The 26634-nt window shown below is 41.0% G+C and overlaps 2 protein-coding genes across 6 annotated transcripts; both read right to left on the bottom strand.

The window, feature by feature from the left end:
• Window positions 1–312: 312 nt before the first annotated feature.
• On the bottom strand, window positions 313–5924 carry tarbp2 (TAR (HIV) RNA binding protein 2). Of its 4 annotated transcripts, none has more exons than XM_068712361.1 (8): window positions 4957–5152; window positions 4278–4319; window positions 3603–3917; window positions 3349–3418; window positions 3059–3176; window positions 2456–2583; window positions 1968–2163; window positions 313–1224 (listed from the first exon to the last, which is right to left on the bottom strand). In XM_068712361.1, exons 3-8 carry the CDS (start codon window positions 3905–3907, stop codon window positions 1067–1069), a joined length of 975 nt encoding a protein of 324 aa, XP_068568462.1. In that variant the 5' UTR covers window positions 3908–3917; window positions 4278–4319; window positions 4957–5152; the 3' UTR covers window positions 313–1066. The 4 variants fall into 4 exon arrangements, with proteins under 4 accessions (XP_068568462.1, XP_068568464.1, XP_068568463.1 ...); XM_068712363.1 differs by lacking the exon at window positions 4957–5152 and adding an exon at window positions 4459–4946; XM_068712362.1 differs by lacking the exons at window positions 4278–4319; window positions 4957–5152 and adding an exon at window positions 5806–5924.
• A 7424-nt stretch (window positions 5925–13348) lies between these two features.
• sp7 (Sp7 transcription factor) lies at window positions 13349–16339 on the bottom strand. Of its 2 annotated transcripts, none has more exons than XM_068712357.1 (2): window positions 16263–16339; window positions 13349–14686 (listed from the first exon to the last, which is right to left on the bottom strand). In XM_068712357.1, the coding sequence occupies exons 1-2, from the start codon at window positions 16296–16298 to the stop codon at window positions 13349–13351; spliced, it is 1374 nt and encodes a 457-aa protein (XP_068568458.1). In that variant the 5' UTR covers window positions 16299–16339. The 2 variants fall into 2 exon arrangements, with proteins under 2 accessions (XP_068568458.1, XP_068568459.1); XM_068712358.1 differs by having other exon boundaries at window positions 16278–16298.
• Window positions 16340–26634: the final 10295 nt, after the last annotated feature.

A 26634-nucleotide genomic window follows, 5' to 3' on the forward strand; every position in this document is an offset into this window, starting at 1 on the left:
TTGAAAAAAATAGTCATTTCAAAACTGTGCATAATTATTTATTTTTTGCAAATTCCCAAATTACTGGGATTATTAATTGAATTGTAATGTTGTGCAGTATTTTTTAATTATCCTCACAATTAAAAAGACACACAGTATGACTACTTTATCTGTTACTGCTTTGAAAGCCATCAACATGAACCCAAATAACAAGGAAGTTTATAAAGGGGCAAAATTGCAGACAATTCATTCACAATTCATCAATCAATAATTTTCAGTCATCCGAGTTTCCTGATCCTTCTTACTATTTCTACATTGGGAACGCCAAAGAGCAACATGTTTAGAAAAGTTTTATTTCAAAAATCTTAAACCTTATGAGTTCCTAATTTTAGACAAAGAATATATGGGGAGTTTTCAAAATTCCCAAATTCTTCCCCAAAAAAAACACAGAGGCAAACAGTTTTTTAGGGTCCAGATTAATATACAACAAAAGCCACATTTTCTCAAACAAGCTCATCTGAAAACAGGGCAGTCTTTAAAATAATTATCCTCTGATCTATTCAGCAGAGTCCTTTTCTCTCCACGTTTCGGCACATGGCTGGAATTCTTTTCTTCCGTTCATCCTTCATTGATCTGGGATTAAACGAAGCACCAATACTCGTCGATTCCACAGCCCAATTTCTACAAACTCCTTTGACCTTTTTCTTGCATCACAATTTGTCTGCAGTTATTTGGAAACTCACTGCAAGAGCACCATTTATGATTTCAGACAAAAACTTGAGATTTTAAGGTAAATACAGTGCTGCGTATGGATGACTGAAAATATGGAAAATGCATTTTAAAGTGATTTGTGACAAAAATGCAAAATGTCAAGGAGAGGGGTACATGAGTTTTTGGGCAACTAAATCTTCATTGGCAACAATAAGAAATCCATGTGGCTCCGGGGGTCAATTTGGGGACAGAAAAAGTCTCTATTTCCACATTTGAGGTAATTTGCGTTATTTGAACTCAATCCAAAAAAGTGCCTCCGTCGGCCGAAGAGGAAATTTATCCTGACAAAAGAGAGTTTGTGAGCATGCAGATGACATCACTTCCCCCCGGCCATGATTTTGAGGTACTGCAGTGCATTGTGGGCTGCATTGGCTCGAGCGCCATCTATGCTCGGAGCAAAGCCATGGCACACTGTGATTGGCTGTGTGGACAGCTCCACTAGACACTGGCACAGGCCACTCAGACTGCGCTCCTCTGAAACAAAAAAACAAACAGGAGTCGGTTTTTTTTAACGTTGATTTTGTTCAGCAAGATTTGACAATAAAACTATAAAAGATCAAAATAAAAATAAAAGATAAGGTCATTTAATGAGTTACCCAAAACACGTTTTAATGCTCTAAAACTGAGAGAAAAACTAGTGAATGTTTGGTAGTACTACTCAGTACAATTATAATGTATCGATCCATGTTTACTTGATAAATTATATGAACACAAGTATGTTAATATAAAATTCACTGACTGCTGGCTCCTTAACAAAACCCAGCACATATAACAAATAAACATCAATAATATTCTCGTCATTCTGTGAAGTGCCGTCCACACATAAAAGGGTTTGTCTGCACTAAACTGTGACAACACGCAGCTGCGGGCTACTTCCTCTATATCTGATGGCAGTAATAGTAACCACACAGCATTTGTTCTGTGGTATCAATGTGTTACCCATAATGCAGTTTAAGTCTCAAGTTTGTGTAGACAGCGTGAAAAATATGCACACTAATGGTTTATCATAGGCACAGTGTCAGCTCAACCAACTCATTGTATTTACATGCTCCGAACTAAAACGCATCTCCTCATGCATGCAGACACGTAACCAGTGATGCACGCGTTCTTTTTAACTGATCCGTTTTAAACTCCACCGTAGTCACACTCCGATGCTCGGCAGAAGGGAATGCAATTGCGATGTATTCCAAAGCTACCGTTTGTGAATGTGAACTCACCCAGATCCAGGTAACTGACGTCAAAGCGCTGCTCCGTCGACAGGTCATTCAGCAGAGAGCAGAAGTTGGAGTCGGCGGGCATGCCCAGAGGGTGGCTGCGGAGCTGGAGGATCTTCTCTCCAGCAGAGTTACGCAGTGAGTCCCAGGTGCAACTGAAGCCTTTGCTTTTGCCCGTCTCTGCTTTGCTCCCCATGTGCTGTGTGTGCAGCAAAGGTGACGTTCATAGCAGTTAATAAACACTATTAAGATTCATGAGTAAGAAAAGGGGGAGATGGGTCGTCAGGTGCATAGCTTATGGTATCCTGCATAACATTTGAAGGACAATGGCAGACATTATTGAGCACTATGCGATGCAAAAACAATATCTGCATGTTATCCAGTGCTGCGCATCCTTTCCCGTTATGTGCCGAGTAACGGAACACGCAGGATTGTCATCAGCTTTGTCAACTGGGGGCACGGATTGAGTTTATTTCCGTTTGTTTTCTCACCATGTTGAACGTGTCTTCTTCCACGTCAGCATCGTTGGTGGTCCTCAGGTCGACTGGGACATCGTGTATACGCGACAACATCTTAGCTGCTGCGTTTCTCTTGGCTAGCTTCTTGGAGGTTCCGCTTCCTGGAGAAGAGCAGGTTGAGAAATGGTGAGTAATGTTGCTAAAGTTATGATCACGGATTGTTGATGAGACTGGTATCCATTCAGTAAGACAACGATAAGCTAAGCAACTGCAGAGTCACCTAAAATCTGCTCTACTTTAGCTAATCTAATATATGTCTTGCTCTTAAATTTTCCATTTTAGAGGCAGCTGAAAACTGCGCCAGAGATCTGTCAATGCTCTAGTAATTCATGTGTTGAAGGTGAACAACTTCTCAGCACCCCTATAAAAGAGTGATGATTTTCTTCAAGTTCAGCTTTATTTCATTAGTGCCTAAATGTTTCATCCCCGACGACCAACTTCAAGGTATTTATGAGGACAGTGTAGGTGTGGCATGTTAACAAAAATCTAAATATTGCATTAAGTGGATTTGATCAATGACAAAACGTTTAAATACACACAGAACAATCTCGAAGAATTAAACATTATGCATTTTACCGATTTCCACAAATCTCTCCACCCTGCAGGTCATGGTGAACTCCTTGCGGTGTGCTGGACCAGACTCCTGGGTGACTGTGTACTCTGGCAAACGCCATCCTTTCTGCACCACCAATTCCTGGCAGAGAAGTACACAGACAAATACTTACTTATAAAAAGGCATACAACTATAAACCAGGCAGATTTTTTTTTTTTGACAACAGTAAGTAATGACAATAACAGCATCCATTAGTTGAAAGTCAAACAGCAAAATAAAACCTTAAATCACATGAGGTATCTTGTATATTCACCTGCAAAGCCCCTACTGGGTTACATTCAGACTGCTGAGAACTGCCTGAGGTCTTCATCTCTGACTGGGAGCTGTACAGAAGATGAAATAGAGCAAACTCAGTAGAGGAAGCAATGAAACCCCACAGACCTCTACCTCACATGTATTCACTGAATATTGACATGTTGTATTGGCTGATGTTCAGTGTCTGTGTATCATTTTAGCTTTAGAGACAGTGTAGAGACACAAAGAAAACAAACCTAAATAAAAACTGACCTGTCCCCATCAGTAGACACCTCAACCCCAATAAACTCGTCTACTCCAACACCAACTCCGACGGGACCTCCGAGACCTCCCTTGAGCATCTTCAGAGCAGCCTCGGCTGCTTTGTGCTTGGCTGCCTTCTTGCTAGGGCCTTGGCCGGTGCAGCTGATCTCTCCGACGGAGACGCGGAACGTGAAATTGGGCTGGTGGGCCTGTCCCTCGGCCTTCAGCAGGTCATACACTGGGGTCTTGCCTATCCGCGTTCCATACTCCTGCAGCAGACTGATGGGCGTCTTTCCGGGATTCACAGCCAGCATTTGCTCAATACTAAATACAAAACAACCAGCATTAGAAGGACTGTTGAGCAACGGTTGATTCATTTACAAAGAGCTCCATACCTTTCAAGACACATTTTATAGCATGATGGAGGAATTTAGAAATGTGCTCTCCTTTTTTCACCGTTTCTATTAAATACTTTCATTAGTGCGCCGAACTGAGGCTAGCCCAACTAAAAATTCCTTCACCACAATTACAAAAGGTTTTGAGATCTCCAATACACCAGCCCAACATAAGACAATCCCTTTTCAAAATGCATTAACGGTGCAGTCTACCTAGAAACAATGCCCAGCTTATTCAAATCTATAAGACTAACTGTGAAAGTAACCATAAACTAAAAATGTCCTTTACCTCCTTCATATTGTGGCAATCTCAGCAGCTCAACTCCAAAATCTTAGGCAAATAAATGAGTACAGATTTTAGGAGAAGTCACACTAATTATTTCATTCACACAAAAAGCTTAAATATAGAAGAAAATGTGGGAAAACAATCCTATTATAAACAAAAATGCCAGTCCTGCATTAGATATTACCTTCACGAAGGTTACAATGTTCAGTTTTTGTTGAACCTGTTTTAGGGAGGTGTTGATTTAACTGTATCGTCATTTTGGAGGCTGCAGTTTGTGGTGCTGCTGTTGTGTTGTATTGACAGATGTTTACTTTTATCAATGAGGGTAGGCTAAATAACAGAAGCCATAGCTAGGTGCACCAAATACACTATAATCGGGACAGTTTACTACTTAAAAAGTGTGTGCTCGTTCTCTAGGGGAGTGTTCAAGTTTATTCTTGTTGCTGTCACTTGGGCTGTATGCACTAATAGCATGGTCTCTGGGTATAAACAGCCAATCAGTAGTACGCAGATATCAACAGTGATGTGATTTAATTAATGACCATGTCTAGATTTAAATAAACGAAGTGTCGGTTTGTTAGCCAAATTAAAACCAGTAGCTGTGTTGTGGCAGACTCTCATCAGACTGTCCCCTCCGCTAGCCAACGTGCTATGCTAGCTTAGCTTCTGTGAGGCTTCACACCTGGAGCACCCGGAGTTTCTCTTCCAGCTGTCCGATGCTGTCTCGTCGTTCATTCCCTATTTCACGCAGACAGAGCCGATCGGTATCGGATGATTGATCCCCACCCCACCAAAAACAGACGCTTGCTTTCATTAGACGATATTTTCCCGAACAGATAACTAGGCGACAACATGTGAAGAGCAGACGACCCCTCCGCCCCGGTAGAATGCAGCGGGGTCCTGTTTGGAGCACAGATATGACGTATAACGGAGTCCCGCGAAACTCGAATTCTCATTGGTCCGTGGGCGCTTTAGGTTGGCTCGTTTTAAACACCGGGAAACACCGACATCGTTACTGCCGTTACATCCATGCAAGGTTGTAGTAAAGAGTTTGTCATGGGCAGTGTGCGAGGCTCGAGGGCTAAAGGTGCAAATATCCAGCTTTCATTACGACAGAAACAGGTGAATAGTCACCTACACTAAACAGACTGCAGGATTTAGTTTGCAGGTGTACAAAAAATCAAGAACATTTCATCAAACATCCATTTCAAATTGTGCGTAAAGTAGAACCAAGTAACGTTTTAGTGCACGTAGGTCGCTTGTAACGTTACAGTAAAATTTATTTAATTAACGTAAAGCAGTAACTTACCATAAGGAAACATATTTTGGCAAATCATAAGGTTTCATAAATTAACGTCAGTGCAAGAACTGCTTGTTTAAAAACAAAACAAACCTACTTTATTGATGTAATTAAGGTTGTTGTTTTTTTGTCGCTAGCTAGCCGCAAAGCTAGCTGAAATCTGCAAACTGCAGCAGTCAAGACAACTGTATTGTATGAAAAAGTACCAGGAAGTGCAACTACCAACTGTACCTTTGTAAATGTTAGTTGTTCCTGCATCGCTTTCTTCTGCGTGTGAGCAAGTCATTATTATAATGTATAGTGGTTTCTGCGTGAATAGCGAGTTGAACTGGACGGTTCCCACAGTTGTAGGCTACCGCAATGAAAGAGCATTTGATGCAACTTTCATTGCATTCTGGCTTCTCAGTGCAATCTTTAGTTGTGACCGAAAGGAACCAGAAGAGGGCGACAGCCAGTCACTAAACTACACATCCGACCAGCCCCTTTGACGGGCCTTTGTTAGCACTCTGGGGCCTTGGGTTGCCTGACACCTGTCTTCTCCGCCAAGATCCAACAAGGAAACACGGGAAGTTACACTGGTTTGATAGACTGATCATGCTACGTCTTAAAACGAGGGTTTGGACCCAGACTTACTGTGGTGTGTCTACTCAAAACACTTACAAAGATTATCATCTTTATATTTACAATAAACGTAATGTACACAGCACTTTTCAAAATAAAGGTACAAGGTTTTACGTGGGGGGGGGGGGGGGGGGGGGGGGGGGACGATTATGCAATTACATAAAATCAGGCAAAGGGCAAATAAATCAAATAGAAAGCTCCTGGTCTAATCAACAATCGGCTACAAGTCAAAGTGGTGCAACACGCTGTAAAAACAAAATATAAAACACAATGAAATAATACACAATTAAGAATCAGTTGAAAAGACAACAACCATAGCCTACATGGCATGACCAAACTTTACCCTTTGTGTGTGTGGATTGGTAGGGATGTTGCATTTTTTAATAATATAAATAGAAAAAGATTATTGACCGACATTTCTAATTTTGGTGAAGTGTCTTTGCTTAGTTTGGATCCCTTTGCCTTGGTAAATACTCAGAGGAGTCGCGCAGACCCTTAAAATCCTTTGGACCCACAAGTTCAGAACCTCCTCCCCAAGTAATACAGCCGCACTTCCATAACATATCTCAGTACATTTTCCACCTTTCCATCACTTCCTTTATTTCCGTGGCTCGACAATTAATCCCATGATGGCTTGCTCGTAAACCCTTACTGGCCACCGATGAAATAGAGCTTGGATCCTGATGGCTTCATCCACTGGCATCACCCTGTCAGTGTGGATAAGCACATTTTGCCAAGTGCAACACAAAGTGAACTGGCCATGACAATGAGTAAAGTTGTCTCCCAATTGAACTCTCAAAACTACAATAAAAAAGCCATGATTTAACTGTGACCAGAATGTACCCCTCCTACTCATTAGTCATACTTTCAGCGTTAAATTCTTGTTCCCCAGGTCTTCATTTGTCAGTTGAGGGTCCGGATTTATTGACCTATAACGTGATAATGTAAGTGTGTTTTTTATTGAGCTTGTGGTTGAATCACTGACTGAATGAGATCAGAAATGAATACCATCTTAGCAGCTACAGTACATCTAAAATGTATGCACACGTTGACATACACAAACACACTTTCCTTTTCCCTGTCTTGGCCTGGCGCATTAGTATGTGTGGTTCTTTGGTTGCCAAAATCATCAGTAGATATCTCGAAGCATGGAGCTGTATGTATGCTCTTTTTCCCTCCTTCCACAATATTATGTGTTTCCTTTTTTGTGTGTGTTTTGATCCTTCTCTTGCAGCCAAGCTGTGCTGTGGTGAGGCGCGGGTTCGAGTGGCGCTCCTGTGTTATTTTTGGCAGCAGCAGCGGTTGGTGGCTGTTGAGGAGAGAGGAGACAGGAGGGGGATAGCATGAAGCCCAAAAACCGAGGCTGTTTAAGGGATTTTTGTCTGAAGGAATTGCTTTGTAATGATCAGAAACTCATTATGGATGTGTGTGTGCGTGCACCCATGTATGAATACACGCACACAGAAAAAGACTGGCATGCACATTTGTTCATTTAGCACTTCACAAACACCTCGTATACGTGTTCTCATTTACAGACCACACACTCACAGTTGCTACATTGCTTAACATGTGAAATGCTTAGCTGTTTTTTTTTATAGAATCAAAGCCATCCATGTTTGATGGAGCCGACATTTGAATCTTCCGGCACATTTAGATGTTTGGTCCTATCTATTTGTCCCAGTCACCCTGTTCCTGTCACATGGGAACTATTTCTTGTTTGTCAACCACTTTGGCAACGCTCTCTCTCCTCTGTGGGAGTCAGTCCGAGACACGCCGCCCGCTCAGGCAACATGCAGTGTCAGACATTCACGCTCCTCCCTCTACGCTTCTGAAAAACACCATTCGAAAAAGATTTTCTCCAACTCTGCTGTTGGCCACAGATCAAGAGAACGTTATTGCTTGACTTTTATTTATTTATATATTGTGGTGGTAATGTGTGTGAATGTATGCGTGCGTGCGTGTGTGTGTGTGCGCGGGTGAGTGATGTGTAATTGCGTATGTATGTGTGTTAACCCACAAAGATATTTCAATTTCTTCAGAATATTAAATAAACATGCAGCAGCAGCAGCAGCTTCAGTGAAGCGCTGCCTGCCAGTGGGTTTTGGGTTGGATGGGTGGCGGTGCTGGTGGTGAAGGGGGAGAAGGGGTTTGTGGCCGTGGCTCTGGGGGGGTGAGGCAGCTCATGGTCAGGGCCCCCGCCGGACACACTGGCGCCTCGCGCTGGAGGACTTCTGAACCACCACACTCCTCCACCAAAACCCTGCCAACCCAGGCTCCCTGCTCCCGCTTCCAACCCAAATCACTCAGTTCTCTTTCTGCATTTTGACTCTCTCTCTCTCTCTCTCTCTCTCTCTCTCTCTCTCTCTCTCTCTCTCTCTCTCTCTCTCTCTCACTCACTCACTCACTCATTTCATTCTCTCTCTTCTCCCTCCTTCCTCCCTGACTCTTTTTCCTTTTTCAGTTTCCTCATTCAGTTGATCCAAATCCAGATTCATTTGCTATGCGGCTGCGTTCTCTTTTCTCACTTACCGCTGTATTGTAAGTGGCAGGTCTAACTGATTGTGTTTTCTCTACCTTTACTCTTGAGCATTTAGTGTTTTCACAAATCCCCCCCCCCCCCCCCTTTCTGCATTGTCTCTCTTAAATCCCTTCACATAAAATGTTCCAAGGAAGTATTTAGTGGCTTGAAAAACGCAAACAGGAATAGTTTGGGCTGCGTGTCAGTCAGAATACCATCATACCATTGAGATAGTAAGCCTTTTCAAAAGGAAAGAACAGTTTACGGGCGCTTTAGATATTTGTAAGGGTATTAGGCCATAATTGGCCATCAAATATTTTCCCAACCATCTCCAAGAGATATAAGGCTATTGTTCTTGTCAATGAAAAAAAGAAACACCTTACATTGTGGTCAAAATGAAAGTGAACCACGCCAGCTTTACTGAATGTGAAAACTGTATGAAAAAATTAATTTGTCTAAATTAGTAAATGTACGTTAATCTGCATGTACTTAATGAGAAATACTTGTGATCACTGATAAAGAGCCTACGCATGCACTTTATTCATGCCTTATGGGCAAATTAAAAAAAAATCATAACTGCACCTACTGCTGCGTAGTTGAATTATGGATGTCAAACATCTTGAGTAGAGTGGATATGTCTTTACGTGTCACAAGTGCAATTTTCTTAACTTCATTTTCCCCTGGAAGCAATTTGTCATCCGGAGGCCATTAAATGGGAAGCATATTATCTTTTTAAAGGGGCACAGAGGCACCCACAACCCTCCCACAGTTCCTATAAACAAAATGGCCTCGTTTAGTGCCGCATTTGGAGCACTGGGCAGTGAGGGAGGACTCCCTTTAAACTTTAAAGGCAGTGCTGGGCTAGAAAGCGTTCTGACATTGTATGATTAGAGTGGGGAATATGAAAAGCACTCCAAGTTTGATGATGCAAGCCACACTGTTCCGTCAAAAGTGAGAGGGTGGTCTAACCTCCATCACCCATGTAATAATGAGATAGGAAGCACTGCTGCAAGATACAAGATTGTTGCGTCAGCTGGGCCACAATATCTACTGAGTTTACTGCATATACAAAGAAAAGCATTTAATCAGGCACATCTGTTGTGCTTTTCTGTAACATGGTGCTGTTTCCTAACAAATTAGACATAAAGTACATGTGCATGGTAGCCTGACCTTTTTACCTCTTGCCCTCTCTTAACTGTCATGTTTTCCTCTTCAGCTCAGTTTTATTTAGCCCGACCTCTCCTTCTCTTCAGGTCACGTTATGGTTCACGCAGGTCAGTTTACCTTTCCACTTTACAAAAAAAGCCTTATCTTGTTTTTACTTACGGCCTGACTGCTGAGCCTCTGGGCGTGCTGACATTCTTTTCCCTTTTCTTCCCCCGCTCGGCCACAGAGTCCCAGTCACACCTGCAGACACCTGTGCTTTTGTCCTGCCTCATGCCTCCCACAAAACCCCCCCGCCCTGCACTCCCCGTGCCTGTGGCCATTTCAGAGCACAGCCCCATTGTTTTACTTGACTATTCAGTTAGGACCAGATAATAACAGGAAAGGGTGATTCATTAGCATTTCCTTCAACACATAATGATGAGTTGTTCTCTCATTTAAAACAGCTGGAACCTCAGAGAGTTCAAAACTGGAGTAATTCATTAGGCGCAAGTTTATGTAGCTCGTCAAGTCTTATGGCTAAACCAAACATTGCTTGAGTGAATGTTTTAAAATTGCTTCTTCGTGTTAGTTAGGTCGGAAATGGGCTTTGTGATGGCTTTAACTTGTGTGTCTGGGATCCTCTGGAATAACCTTTTTAGTCCTAACAAGTCTGTGTAATGCAGCGATTTCTGTAAAAAGAGTACAAGGGCACGAGTGGGCAAACCATATGGAACAGATTGTCCAGCTTCTTCTTTTGCCGCTATGTGTCACTGCATGTATATTTTTCTTTTTATGGCCGTATTTGAAGCAACACTTAATGTTTCCTGGCTTTCTAAATAAAAGAAGTAAAAATAAAGTTAAGGCTACAGAATGCCACCACCACCACTGCTAAGGGAGTGTATTTTAAAAAGGCAGAAAATACCAGTAGCAGCGGAGGTTTTAAAAGCCACTGACCATCTTCTTAACCCCCCCACCCTCAGTCGCTGGCCTGACACACCCTGCCCATACCCCATTCCCCCTGTTTGCCTTTTATGTTGTGGACTCGACCGTGCGCCCACTTCAGACCACCATAAACATGTCGGTCCTTGATGACAGAGTCAGCCCCGGGACGTTTTATATAAATTGACCTCAACTACAGCTCATTAGAAGCCCTAAATTGGAACCATGCAGCCTGGGAAGTGTAAATGTTACATCAGGAGAGTCAGTAGCTTCAGGGGGGTTCCAGCTGTACAGGTCCTCACTTCTGTGATGTAACTCTTTACTTTTATATTTAAAAAGAAGTTATCTTGTTTTTTTTCTTCTTCTTTTCTTTTTAGAACTGGTGAAATCGTTTAGTAGGGTGTCTGGGAGAAGGATTTTAACATATTGCTGAAATTGTTTTACCTGCTTATCATCTATTTCAACCATCACCTGTCAACCTCCTTGGTCTGGTGCTAGCACATGTGTTGTAGGCTTCATTTAGTCTACCACTCTTTTAATGCAGAATGGGTAGTCCACCCAGCTCAAGTATTTTTATTAGTCTATAATATAACCTCAATGACCTGACTGGACATCAAGACACACGCACTTGTCGTGACTTTAACTTATCTACAGTGGCAGCACGGCCTCAAATTGGAGATTTTTGACAGATTAAAGTAGCTCAGCTTCTCTGCATTCCTATCTCCACATCACGTCTTTCGTCCTGCATCCTTCCTTAATTGGGGTCCTTTGTTTAACCGCCTCCCTCCATAAACAATACAACCACAACTCCCCTGTCCTAATCCCCTCTTCTCCTCTCTCCTGACTCTGCTGGTGCATCGCTCTCAGTAATTACCCCTCTCAAGCTTGAGAGTGGAGTAATTGTCTTGAGTGTAACTACAGTGGCTCTCTGAAAGGGGGTCATTGTGTGGAGTTAAGACTTCACTTGAGTGGATGGCTTTGTTTGTGCTGCAAAAGATAATGAAAGTATTTGGTTGGCCACGGTGAGTTGGAAATATAGTAAGATATGAAAAGAACGACAGTGAGTGAGGAGAGGATGAGACGTGGAGAAGTGAGCTTCATTCTCAGAGAGCGACTGCTTCTCGTTTTATTTCCAAACACCTCTACCAATATGAATAACACCAGTGGAGAACATGCTTTTGAAATGTCTTTACTTTTGAAAGCACCAACATTGTCATGATTTCACACCACAACTTTTACAACATGTACCTTTATGAGGTGTAATGCTTTATCACTATTTACAGTATCTTATACACTCATTTCACAACAAGTCAGCAAACAGTGGTAGTTTAATTCTATGAGCAAAATTATAAACAACAATTTCTGCTCGTATGTTTCTTTATACTGATGCAACATAGTGATCTTTTTCATCGTGGAAAGTTACATAAAATATAGAAAATACATAAAAAAGTAGAAAAATAACACACCTTACAATATCTATATATTGTTGTAAATATATAGTATGTACAAACAAGGAGAAACCCTTATTAATCATTACTTCGCCAGGTGTGGAAGATTTCACAATTAAGAGATTATATAGAAATAGTTTACACGCACATCTAAATTCAAGATCTATAAATAAATCTTTAAAAACATAGTCCCAAACTCCACGTTATATCTAATAAATAAGAAAAAAACTGTTAATTTAATGCATTTTATTTTCTTATTGGCCAACTTTAACCATCTTGCGTTTATTCAGGCATTATATTTCCTGCAGGGTGCAAGATAATCTCCCATGTGTATAATTTAAGACATAAATTAGATTATTTATGTAAATATGAAATTAAATTAGACATTGTAAGAAGCAAACAGCAAACAAAAGTGAAATGCAAAACCCTTTACATCAAAATGTGTTTGGCAACAAGAAGCAGTAAGTAAGACCGTCCTTTGATTGTTTCAAGAATAATGCATAAGTATCAAAGTACAGCTGTAAATCAGATTTTTCTCTAGGCATGCAATGCTCCATCAACTCCATCATCCTAACCATAAGTCTCCTTCTAAACCTACTTTCCTTTTGCGGCTTCAGAGCTCTTTTCCTTCTGCTTTCGCATATTACATTTCCCCAGTGGTTTGCCTCATTTTAAAGGCAGAAAATGTGTGCATGACTGTGTTTATTTGTATGTGTGTGTATGTGTGTATGTATATATCCATTATATATGCTGGTACATTTGCACATATTATATCTGTGCTTTTGTATTTGCACATACGCGTGATATATTTGTTTCCATGTACACCATGGCTTGGTTTTTCATATCTATGTGTGTATTTGTGTCTGCCTGCATACATTTGTGCATTGGTTCATGTTTGCTGGCTTGCTCATATTTGTGTGTGTGGTCCAGAGAAAATTAAGTGATTGCTACCTGCAACATGCTCAGTCATTTATCATATCAAGTCTTTTCAAACATGATCTGATATCCTTTGTATGTCTTAAAACAAAAATCTGTCCTTTTATTTATTGAAAAGGTGAATTTTTCATGTCTCAAATGGTACTAGATAGAAGACTTAATGAAGTCAGATCTCCAACAGTCCACTGCTGTTCTCCACTCCATTAGGTGTGCCAGTCTTCTCATCTCCGTTGGTGATTTGGTCAGCGACAGTATTGGTGGGTGCTGCGCTGGCGTTGAGCTCTGTGGTCTCTTCACTCCGAGGATCTGTCTCTCCCTCCACAGCTACAGCTTTACCCTGCATTGCAGAATCTGCATGGGTCTTCTGGTGCTTGGAGAGGTGGTCGCTGCGTGTGAAACGCTTGTTGCACAGTAGACAGGTGAACTTCTTCTCCCGCGTGTGGGTGCGCACGTGCCTCTCCAGTTCGTCCGAGCGGGTGAAACGCTTCCCGCAGAACAGCCAGTTGCAAACAAAGGGTCGCTCGCCAGTGTGCCATCGCAGGTGGGCTTTGAGGTGGGAGGCCTTGCCGTAGACTTTCCCACAGCCTGGGATGTGGCAGCTGTGGACTGGCTTCTTCCTCAGGGATGCAGCGGAGGCCCCCAGCCTCTCCAGCTCCTGGCAGTTGGGGCAGTCACATGAGGACCTGGTGGGCGCACCTCCTCCGCTGTAGCCCCCTGATCCCCGAGCAGGCTTTAGGCCCATGGGACTCTCCATTGGCACAGGCTTGGGCTTGTACATGTCCTGGGGCAGCATGTGCTGAGAGGGCTGCAGGAGGTGTGAGGAGGAGCCCAGCCCCACAGAAGGGTAAGGAGCCGAGTTGAGTTGTGTAAAGTCGGTGCTGTAACTGGACAACTGTGGGCTGAGGGAGGCCTGTGGTGCCACAGGCTGCAGGGAGGCTTGGAGACCTCCGTCCGCCTGGGGCTGGGTTGAGGACAGCCAGTTGGAGTTGGGGTGGACATCCCACCAGGAGGAAGTGGCATTAGCCGGAGCAGCAGTAATGCCAGGGTGGATACCGGCTTTATACCAGGAGCCATAGGGGTGTGTCATATCCAGCGAGGTGTAGACGCTGGTGAGGCAGTCAGCCGTAGCGTGGGCCTTGGACACTAAAAGAGACGGGTCCTGGGAGATGGAGGTTTGGAAGGAGTGGGAGAAAGGGTTATATTCTGTAGTGTAGCCTCCGGCTGAAGGAGGGGGGCTTCCAGTGGGGGTAAGCAGCCCGCCACCTCCTCCTCCTCCAGCTGTGGTGAAGGAGCCAGTGTAGGAGTCTGCCAGGCCACTGCCGTCTGCGGTCCGTCCGTTCTTAGATGTCTGAAGGTCAGAGGTCATGGTGTAGGGCTTCTTTACTGGAATAGCGCTGCCAATCTTACCGGGTGTAGCCGAATCCCTGACGGGGCTTGTGCTGCCAAACTTGTTACAGGTAGCAGTTAACATAGCCAGAGGACTGGAGCCATAGCGTGCGTCTTCCTGGAGGGGAGGAGACAAAGGAGAAAATAAGACTGTCTGTCGGCAGGAAATGGCTGCTTGCTGGTGCTGCTTCTGTCAGTGTCAACTCTAATAAAAAACGTGTGTCAGACGGCCACCGCTGGATTTTCCTGCTCGTTCCGTTTTCAAAGTGGTCGAAGCAATTTCAAGCAGTGAATGTTTATGCTTGTGTAGGTTCTGCTCTGCTCAGCAAAGGGAGGAATTCCCTTAGTCTTTTGTTTCACTTAAACCACAAGCTATTCTTAATTTTGCATTCATGTTTGCTTTATACTTTGACCACCTGTCTTCACGGTCTCCAACATACATAAATATACATTGTTAATCATGTGTAGCCGCTGCACTGTTAACTGTAACAGTGACTCATTCATAGCAGTTATTAAGAGTTATCTTTCTTTTCTCTAGTAGTCACCATGGCATTAAAGATTTTCGACAAGCTCATTGTACATATTGTGCCTCAACGGTCTCACTATTGTGCTGTTTAATTTTCTTCCAGATCTAGTTGATTTTTAATTTATAATATTTCATGTAAACATTCAGAATCTTAATTTTTCCTTTCCACTTTTCACTACCAAAGGAATTTCCCTTCACGTACTTTTTTTTTGTATTCCCCTTTTCCATGTGCAGAGAACTAAACACCATAGCACAACATATCAGAGGCGCTTTTTGCTACCACACACTGTAGATGTGGATATAGCTAATGACAACTCAATATTATAATCGTATTATGTTTCTATAGAACTTTACAGTGTTAATTTTGTAATGGTTAGTTTACTGATGTTATTGTACTTTAAGTTGCACGTTACCTGTTGTGGTATAAACACAAGACTATTGTAATAATCCTGAGTGGAATAAATATGTTGTACCGTTGTCATTTTTAGTTCAGGCGTACACATCTCTTTTTATTCCTAGCCTGCTTTAAGTAAGTGTGAATAGAATATTATCATATCTTTAAGACGTAATCATGGTCTTTCTATACAGACTGTCTCTCATGATTCAGAGGTGATTAGTGGTCATCTCCTTCTCTTCCAAACAGCCCTGGGGTCAGCCCAGTTCTCAGGTTAATCATGTTTCATCACAGACTTTTAGGTCTTTTACTGCTCCTACAACTGCTGTTGTTCTCGTAACGTCTTGCTTCATCCACTGACATCTGCACTTCTCATGGCTACGTGAAATAAGTATTAAATAGTAAATTATCTTTATTCTTTTCTATCTGCTCGTGGATATAGGAACCTTATACCCAGAGGAAACGTAAATCCCAGGCTTATGCAAATATGAAGTTAAAATATGAGTTGTAAAGTTACATAATACTCAAACAGCAGTTCACCCTTAAATTGCTTTAAATCACACATTAAGACCTAAGTTCTTTCTTCATTAATGCACATTATGATTTTCATTATCTTGTTATGTTTATCAGTGATAAATTCTTCAGACTTCAAATACCTTCAAACCAAACCAGGCTTTAGGTTTCCTCACTTCAACTTCATGACTTTAATGTAAATATAAATATAAAAGTTGAGTTTGTATTAAAGGAAAAAAGAAGGAAAAAAGATCTACTTACAATTACATTCCCTACCTCCAGAATAGATGCGGCCATCCCTGAGAAACAAAATCCTAAGGAAGCTGAGGGGAGCGGGAGAAGCGCAGCTCTGAGTCCCAGGACAGTTTGGAAGAAGTTGGGCACTCACGCGGGGAAGTGTTTTGAGGCACGGGAAGCCCGCCCCCTAATTACAGGCTCTGGGCTCTTTGAAGACCGCTAAGAGGCAATACAAACCCAGAGATAGAGGAAACTGGAAGGAGATTGGTGGATAGAAAGAGGACATCCCACCTCCCCAAACAGAGAGTGTCAAATCATTTTTCAAGATAAATGCATGAATGGGTTACTCATCAATCACCATGTGGACATTATTTCAGTTTCACTGGCATTATTTTTTCCACTGGGATTAGTTCATTGGAGTGTGAGGGGAAAGACTCCAGTTTAACATCATCTCACAGAGAATTATCTTGCCGGATGATAGATTTAGACAAGCTGTAAATTGTGTTCATGCTGTTAGAGACATTACTAAAGGAGCACTGTAAATAAGAAGTGAAAAAGCAACTAAAGCTCTCTCCCGTTGTCCTCCTGAGAGAGGTAGAATAACAAAAGAACAAGTAGCCTCGGCCTGTGCCACATAAATAAAAGAAATTAAGCTGACCGAGTTTGTGGTTTCCATCCGAGATTTTATTATTCTGGCTTCAACCCTCTTTCTGTTTCCAATATCCTTAAATGCAGTTAACTGCCTTTATAGACACTAACTGTAATGGTTAAAGAGACTGAACTACACAGACAAGCAAAGCAGGAAAGGATCAAGTCATTAAATACATTAAAGAAGAGATTATCTCATCAAATAAAATGAAAAAAATTGTGAAATTAAGAGGGGGGAATGATAGTTTCCTCAAGTAAGATGTTTGATGAAGAAAAGAGGAAAAGTTGGAAAATGTAAAAAAATAAAAGGTCTAGACAAAAGATAGTTATAAGAGGTACAGTTTTAAATTTGTCCAAATATTTGTATTCATTTTCGAGTTCTGTTTAGAAATCTTTCAGAGGAAAATATGTATGCCCTTATTTTGGTAAGCCAATTTTAAATTTATTTCGTCTCAAACTCCATGTAAGTTAATGGCAGTGGTGTCTCTGCTTGAAACTAAATGTAAACCATTTAAAAACTACAATAATAATCATAACTCCATACTGATTCATTATAAATCTTTAGGTGTATCAAATACTCCAGAGAATTATTTATCTTTTTAATTTTTTTTAGATACAAAATAATTACACAAAGTATTTGTTATTGCTCAACACATTTGGTTGTTGCATAAATTTACGTATATCAAATATTCATATACAGTCGAAACATACATATGTAAAATGTAGTCATTAAATGCATTCATTTTAAACAACTTTATTCCTATGCAGTGTAACATCTTTGTCACAATGAACACACAAAGGACAGAAAAGTATTATTTAAAAAAGAAAATAAATCTGTATGTAGAAATATGCTCTTAAAGTTAAAAAGTTATCTTATTTACCTTATTTAATATGCTATTATTAAACTATGTGAAGTTTGTGAACTGAAGATACAATAGATTTTAATAGATAGAATATATTTAGTCTGTCAGTTTTTTTAGAATTTCATTTATTGTTTGAAACAGTCAAAAACTCAACTCTCAGTCTCGGGTGAGACAGATTCTCAGCGAATTTTTGTGGGCGTCTCGTTTTCTGAAGGAGAGCACAGAAGATTAAAATTGTTGTCAAAAATAAACATATAATTTCTGTCCTTATTTTCTCCTCAATTACAGGGCATGGTCAGAGCTGGGCTTGTCGTTCTGGAGAGTCTGGCCCTCACATGAACACAGCGGCTATATTTGGCAGTCTGCTCTCCAACTGACCTTCATCCCTTTATTTTCTTATTCCAGAAGTGGTGTGAGTAGAAGAACAAAGGCTGCTACATGCAGCAGTATACAATGTCACACACTCTAACAGGATTGTGTTTGCACTCATATAAACCTATAAACCTCACCTCAAACTGAAGGCAAAGTGTCACAGAAGGCCAAATATTACAACACCTGCTATCTGCTATCTATTTCATCTCTCTGTCTGTCTATCTGTCTATCTGTCTATCTGTCTATCTGTCTGTCTCCTACGCATACATGTGCTATACGTGGCAGTCTTTTCACACTTTTTTAGGCATTTCCCTGCCCTCTCATTTCACACATGGTGTGTTACTGGTGTACATCTTTAAGTGAAGTGTTCCTTTTCTTCTTAGCGTTCATTAATGCTTTATGTTTTACACTTAAGTGAAATGAGAGGGGAGGTATAAAAGCTCCTATACTGCCGCAAAAGTGGTCCGCAATGGACCACTTTTCCTCATTTTTATAAGACTTGTAGTAATCTAAAACTTTGGCGTGTTCCCATTTACAGTTCTCTTCAAAAGAGAGCAAGTGAGATCTATAATTAGAGAATGCGTTAAGCTCTTAACAGCCTCTTCAAAAAGCTTTCTCTGCTCTATTTACTATTTTCTGCTCTGTGTGGTTTAGATTATTTGGGTACGTACAGTAGGCCCTGCAGGCTTGATGAACCTCGGGGCGTTGGGTGGGCACCATTATGTTCCCCGAGGCTGATTATATGTTTCGTATAGTTACTGTCCATATGACAGCTATCAGTTGTATTAGTAGCTCTAGGTTTTTAGAGTGTTGCTGCCAGCTCATTAGACCGAACCAGTTTGAATGCAACAAGTGGCATGATTGTTGATTTAACAAAAATAACAAAATTTAATGTCAACTTCTTAGTGGTTTTCTAAGCTTTCTAGTTAATTCTGGTCCATCTAGGCAATTGATGACATACATATAACCCAAGTAAGCATGTTGCACCTTTTTCCTTCCATGTTGCCAGTTGCCCGCAGAGGATTCTGGGTAAAGACCCCAGTGTAAACATTTCAGATCTCTGAACTGAGTCTCAGTACTTGATGCTCAAATATACCAGAACTTTGTTTTTGGTTGATCAGTGTTTTTAAAAGTTAGTGACGGGTCTTAATGGATAAAATCAAACTTGTATTGTTGTATTCAGCTTCTGAATAATCTTCAAATGCCTGCACTCTGACCCAAAATTCCTCTGATATGGGACTTTTTGAACCTTGGCTACGCCTGATACCACTTCTTCAGAAGCCTAAATTCAACAGCATAAACCTGTATTCACTATTGATAATATGAACAAGCAAATCCTAAAACAATAAACCCTCCTTTACCAAAGTTGTAGTCCTTATTGTGCGTGTAGGCTGACTTCCATATCCCAGACTGTTAACATTTTTCACAATCATCAAGAACAGACATAGTTTTCTAATTGCTGTATTTTATTGTTGTTGAAAATAAATTATAAAGTATTCCAAAGCCTTGGCATCAATTTCTTGTGTATTCTGTCTCTGGCCTTTTTTTGTTTTCAGAAAATGTTTCACTTTGGTAAAGAGCAGGAAGCAATAAGACTGTCTCCATCATATTCACCAGTGGTCAACTTTTCCGTGCAAACCTTCTGGTCGAGCCGTTTCATGTTGGCAAAGATCTTTTCTTCTGGTTGCTCAGCTCTATAGAAAATGAAACCACTCCCAGTTGCAAGTTTTATTGAAGTGATGGCAGTGAGAGCGCAGTTTGTTTTCCCACAGAGGAGATAGACTACTACTCCTTGTCTCAACATAGTTTACCTTTTGCTGTTGGCACCAGGGGAAATAAAAACTTTAAAAGTTTAAATGGCATAAGTTGTTTGTCTTGCGTGCCAAGGACCCTCAAGTGTGTGAATAAGAATACAGAGGTGATGAAGCATTACACTCCTCTTAGGGCTCGGTATCGAACCTTATTTACCTTTTGAGTTACAAACTAAATGAGTCTGTAGAACCTGGTATGGACAACTGTCTGATACCAACCCTGGTGATGAATGATTAGTCTTGTTAAGTTGCTCTTTGATCAGACATTTCCTGATAAAACCATCATTTTGCAAATTTTCAGATTTAAATCTATGTATCATCATACAGTCGTTTGTATGATATCTTACATATTTTGTTATTTTCCGTGCGTTCTCCTACGATTGTCCAGCAACAACAGTGAACGGTGTGACTGCTTCAGCCCCTGCGGTGTTTAGGCAACAAAACTATTTGGTTAGATTTCAGAAAAGATCGTGGTTTGGGTTAAAATAAGTGTGGAAAGTGGCATTACTTAAGTTACGTAACAAACAAGTTATCTTTGAAATATGATTTCACTCGAGACACAAACAGCAGTCTTCTGAGTGAAAGTCCTGTCTCACCCATCCACCTCGACCTCCTTCCTTTGCAGAGATTGTTGCTATTGTTACCTGTCCTGGCTCACGAATACTTGGGTTGTATATGAATGTGCTATATATACATATAGTGTATGAGAACAGCCTGTTTAAATTAAGGCTTGTAGGCTGCTTTTTGTTGAAACAACATTAAACGCTGCTGCATTTGAGATGTTTTGAGTATTTTGTTAAATTCAAGTTGAAAAACATATTTAGAATCTTCAAATTGGTCTTTAAAAATGTATAATTTTAGTATTAGAGCCTAAACTCAGACATTACATTTTAGAAACTTGATCTGATTTTTTTTTTAAATTTCAGATGGTCTCACGTAACAAAATCTAGTTTGAACCCTTTCCTCTTAACCTTTCGAATCATGGTGTTGTGGTTTGTTAGAGTTATTTTAGATATCTACTCATCGCTGGTGAAGACGATGACTACTCTGTTTTTGAGTTATACAGTAAGTATCAGAGTACTAACTTGAGTAGGACATTATAGTTGTCTTTCAAGCACTGCAGGCATGCAGTACTCCCAGTAGCTTTGTCATACTTTAGTACATGCCAGTTCATTCAGCAGGCACCTTTTTATGAAATAATAATGAGAAGTTTGACATCTTAGTTTGTTTTAGCGGTAACACAAAAGCACAGACGCATGAACAAACTAGCATGGAATAGAGCAGTGTGACTCCCTAGATGTTAGGCTGTGTCTTTACATCGACATCACATGCTTGGTTTTTAAAGCATCCTTCTTTTGGGGGTGAATGGCCTTCTGTTTTCTACATTGGTATTAAATTGGCCTCTCGGTATCATTAGGCCATTACAGCAACCAAGTAAGTGTGTGGATCAATGGAATATCTCGCCATAATGCATTTCCCTTTTCATTCCCCTCTGGGCTGCAACCCTCAGAAAATTAACAATGTTAATAATACTGCGACGGAGGGGGAAAATTGAAATGATTAGATGTGTTTTACTTCGCCGCTGATGGAAATGTGGTGAAAGGGAATCAGGGTCAGGGATAGACTTGCCTTGCAGCATGACTCTGTGCTATTTTTCCAGGCTGTGTGGTCAAAGATTCAGAGAGCTTGTCAACGGAAAATGAGAGAGCAAGAGAAGTAGGGGAGAGGAGAGAAAGAGGGAGACGTATAGACAGAAAGAATGGGAGAGATGGGGGGGGGGGGCAGGGTGGTGGGTTATACAACACGCCAGTGAATATCGTGTTCACTTGCCCTGCTGTTGATGCTGCTGATTGTGTCACTTATGCCTTTTTGAGTCCGACATAAAAAAGCGACAACATGCTTTTAATAAAATGACCTGACCGGCTCGAGTGGTCTTTCTCTACTTTGGGGCATGTTGATGGTTTTGAGTAATTCAACCACCAACAGGCTGCATTTCAACCAGTGGACAGAACATATTCAGTCACCAGACAACCAGACACGGTGGTAATCACATGTAGCAATGAGGAGAAAGTAATCCTTTCCATATATATATATATATATATATATATATATATATGCAAATAGAAAGGATGCTTAATGTTTCGTGCTGCTAGAACTTTGAATATTGTTTTGAAAGAGCAATATCATTTCCACCCCTAGCAAAATACATTCCTGTCTCGCTGTGATGTCTCAGTGACCACATGTCAGAAATAATCCCACATGGCACTGGGGAGACATTCATTTTTTTACTGTTCGCAGAATGACAGAGTTATCATCCCACTTTGGAATTACAAATGTTGCTGTACAGAGCATTACATGCAAGTATCAGCGCTAGAGACACAGAAGTCCATCGACTCCCAAACAAATCCCAGTCCACCGCCTTCTTGCTGTATACAAGCCGACATCTGGCCTGTAATCTCCCCGTCTGTCGAGGAGACCTGCGGCCACCTAATGACCCCAACAGGCGTCATGCATGCAATTGCTTGGGATGGTGCAATGACAGTCTCTTTCAATATCTCTTTATACATACTTTGTGAAATGAGAGGGACTTTGAGGAGTACTACGCTTTTTACTGGACACTGCAGGTTGTCTGGGGAGAAACATACATGCAGTGTTTCATGGTTGGACATTGATCCTTAATATCTTTACTGCATCTTAGAAAAACCCTTTTATAGACTATCCACACATGGATTTCTTATTAAACAGATTTTCATGATTGACGTGTGGAAAATGTGAAATATTGTATTTCATGGCAGGGCTGTTCACATGACACTCAAACGCAGACTTAAAGGCTAATTTTGGTATTCTTCAACCTGGACCCTGTTTTCCCATTTATTTTACGTATCTGGCAACATTATGGAAACGGCCCTATAGATAAATAAAATGTTAGAATGACCTTTCGCATTCTCTTCGTAATTATGTCATATGAGTGGTCCTCTGTGTGACATCAATGTTGTCATCTGCCCATGTCGGCGAGGATCTGCATGGACTCTATGTGGACTATGTGCAGCCCAAAATGTGTGACCACGTGGACCGTACACATGTGTGCATGCTCCAGTTTCATTCCACATTCCACTCCAGTTGGTGGCGTATGCACCTCTATCTGGTTTGCCAAGAAGAAGAAGAAGCTAACAAAATGGATATTTATTTATAAGAGAGATTGTGTGAGGAGATTCGCCGTTACCCACATTTACACAATTCGTTTTTTAAAGGAATACAAAGACAGTGAACTCCTGTCAGAAATGTTTACATCCCGACTTAAAGTGTGAATATTTGAAACAGCTATAGCAAATTTGCTTTCAGACGGTCACTTGACTTAAGACTGTATCTGAATGACTTGAGCGGTTCCTACAATCAAGATGAAAAAATCATCACAACCCCTTGTAAAGATTATTCAGCATGGTGGGCTAGATGTGCAACATAAGAAAATATCAAATACTCATTTTAGTTGTGTGTGGTTGAGTCTAAGGAGGCGGAAATAACTTGTATGTAAGTTAGAAGTCAAAGTTAATATACATAAGCTTTCACATGTTTCGTCTGAGTTATCGGTCATCAGTTAAGCATGTTTCCTTGCTGTGATTCTAATCAATTAGCTGCTTTTTGCCATCACATGTTAACTCTTATTGATTTCTTTGAACACTGTTGTGTCGAAAGGTACAGAGCGGCAGCCCACCTCCTTCCCCTCTCCCCCCACTGGTTTATACATATTTAGTCAGTGCCCCCAGACCCTGACAGCAGCTGGTGCTGAGGTTTGGGTGGGAGCTCATTACTCCTTGGTGGAGCCCTGCCAAAAGGAGGGGAGGGTTTTTTTAAAGGGAGTAAATTGAGGTTTTCTTTTTTGGGTTACTTTATTTCGTACGGGCAAATCCGACTCCATCCATGCGTCGTGTGATCTGTTCCATGTGTCGTCTGTGTGCCACCAGCAGTCATCTCTGGTCTCCTCGCCCCAGAAATAACTTCCGTCTAACTTCCTACATTTAATTAACTCCCCTCTTGGATGTGCTTATTTCACTGAAATAACCAGAGTTTTAATCAGTATTTTCAAATGTGAATTCTATTTTTCTATCTATTTACAGGGTTTTTTTTAGCTTAAAATCCTCATTACAATTTCTTTAGTTTTATATAGAAATAGTTTATGATTTACTACAATATATGAGACTGTCAGCCAACAGTCTCATATATATCTTTAATATAACTTAAATACTTAAATAAAATAATAATCTATACTCTATAATATTTGCTCATTTACTGCACTTAGTATACTTTTGAGGTACTTGAACTTTACCTGAGTATTTTCATATTTTGCTACTTTTTACTCCTAATTCATGACATTTCAGAGGCAAATATTTTACTGTTTACTCTACAAACATGTATCTGACAGTTACTAATTGCTTTTCAGATGAACATTGTACATTGTTTTGACTTTTTAACCCTTACAAAAAAATTGGGCTCGTTTCAGATATTTATAAGTAAGCAGTTCCGCCAAAGTGACATTTCCCCTCTTAAGTTGTCAGATAGTTTCATTTGTTCGAAAATTATATTTTTTTTAAAATGCAAATGTTTTTCTTTCATACTCCATTCATTAAATGATCTCACGACCCCTCCAATTTATCTAGTGACCCATTGCAGGGGCCTGACCCATAGATTAAACTACCTTACTGTATGTTGAGTAGTTAAAACAGCTCCACCTTGATCATCTCCAACAGTAAGATGCTGCTTGTTGCGTCATTTTTAACAAGCGATCAGACACTTTATACATTTTTGCTGATAATATATATGTACTTTTATTTAAGTAGTATTTGAATGCAGGACTTTTACTTGTTATTGAGTATTTTTCACATCATTGAATTGACATTTTTACTTAAGTATATGATCTGCTTTTTACAGGCTTTACTTAATTAATCTTACCAAGTTCAAATACTGTGGACATGTAGCACAACTATGACTCCATGGTCTATGACTTACAAGACAAAGACTCCATCTCTCCATCTCTTTTACTTCTAACAGGGGATCGTTCAAAGCTTTACATTTGGCGTCTTAGTGCCATAACGATGTGGTCTGGAGGACTGTTTATTTATGAGAGACATTTTGCACTTCAGAAGAGGGATAATATCTTCAAGTGGGTCAAAGGAGTGCGTTCGTCTCTATGTTCTAGACGAGTGACCAAGAGTATCGGATGTCTCCGTCTATTGAGTGATTGTGTGGAACAGAAGTGAAGTGTTCTTGATTTGTGTTTCCTCCTTTGGAGAGGAGACTGATGTGGGGACTTCCTGGTGATACTGATCAAGAAGAGAGAGGGGGATCAAAACAGGGTTAGAAACAGTGGGGATGTGGATTAGAGCAGGGTTCACAACTGTCAAAAGTGGTGTTTGATAGACGCAAAATGTTCAGAATGAATGTGCAGCAGGCAGCTGGAAAAAGGCTGTAAGAACTCATAACGGTGAGAGGAATGGGCAGGGCATACGATACAGAAATAGAAGGACATTATATGTAGGTAAAATAAGCAGGCCGTACCTAAAGGGGACTTTATTACTTATAACCTAAAACCCCTAAAATCAAAACAAAAAGGCCAAGCCGCACCATATGTGTGCAAGAGGAAGCTCATGTCTTCTCTCCTTTAGACCACCCAACGCTTCACCCACACACACTCCTGAAGAACACAGTGAGACTGTGCAGGACTGAACCTACCAAACTTCACATATTTCTCAAGATCTTGGAACTAAGTTTAATTCTTTCAGTTCATGTATTCTTTCATGCTTGGGAGAGCAAACCACACAACTAAAAACAGACGGATTAAAGGTACTGGGTTGTGCAACTTTACTTCTCTTGAATGAGAAGTGTCCTGAAGTTGGAACAAAGCTTTAATCAGGAAGCAAGATGGGAAATTCAATTGAAGAGATGAACAATTCCTCCACCCTGACTGAGTCTACTGGAGTGCAAATGTAGAAATTCTCCCAAAGCCCACGGTGCTTTGACTGAAAATAAAGAAGAAACCTTCCTTCCCCCCACTTGCCTGAAGCCACAGCATGTGGTCTACTCTGTTGCTGCTCTAAAAATGGCAGGCGGCCTCGGGAGAAGCCCAGAACAGCCTTCACCGTAATGGCCGTGTGGGTGTGGCCCCTCGTAGATGGCTTTTGAGGGGGCCCCTCCCGGACGCCCGCACCCCTTGCCAGCGCCCAAGGGCTCCAGGCTGCCTGACCAGAGACACCGCGATGCGGCCCACGCTGATCCCAGGCCGAGCGGGGCTAGGATGGGCTGGGCCAGGCCAGGGCCAGGACAAGCTCCACAGCTGCTTCATGGCAGGTTCCTGCACTCCTGCCCTCTGCTGGGGTCACCGAGAAATAAGACATCAAGAAAAAAATGCCGAAAAAAAGAGAATAGTCCATCAAGACTTGTATTTCTGATCGACTGAAGCTTTACGAAAACCTGGCAAACACGGCCATATCTTGCGTGTTTGTACTTTTTTATCTATTTTCATTTTATGAAATAACGTAAGATGTTCTTATCTCATAAAGATAAAAAAGGATTAAGGACAACAAATAAAAAGCATTGTACTACGTCATACATCTTTTCAAAGTTTTTTGTTATTGTTGTTAAACCTTGTTGATGCCATTTGATTGTACAATTGCAATGTGGTGAAATGTTACTAAATACGTTTTTCAT

The sequence above is a fragment of the Cebidichthys violaceus genome, unplaced genomic scaffold (genome assembly GCF_023349555.1).
Source record: "Cebidichthys violaceus isolate CVI_PGR_0920_01 unplaced genomic scaffold, fCebVio1.0.p SCAF_17, whole genome shotgun sequence".
NCBI classification, from domain to species: Eukaryota; Metazoa; Chordata; class Actinopteri; order Perciformes; family Stichaeidae; genus Cebidichthys; species Cebidichthys violaceus.

Excerpts from the sequence above, each read along its gene's own strand:
- sp7 (XM_068712357.1), bottom strand. The coding sequence starts at position 16,298 with ATGGCCGCATCTATTCTGGAGGTAGGGAATGTAATT. Across the intron at positions 14,687-16,262 it reads TGGAGGTAGGGAATGTAATT|GAAGACGCACGCTATGGCTC; the intron begins GTAAGTAGATCT and ends CCTCCCCTCCAG.
- tarbp2 (XM_068712360.1), bottom strand. The coding sequence starts at position 5,009 with ATGAACGACGAGACAGCATCGGACAGCTGGAAGAGAAACTCCGGGTGC. Across the intron at positions 3,918-4,956 it reads AGAAACTCCGGGTGCTCCAG|TATTGAGCAAATGCTGGCTG; the intron begins GTGTGAAGCCTC and ends TTTTGTATTTAG. Across the intron at positions 2,164-2,455 it reads AAGAAGACACGTTCAACATG|CACATGGGGAGCAAAGCAGA; the intron begins GTGAGAAAACAA and ends CTGCACACACAG.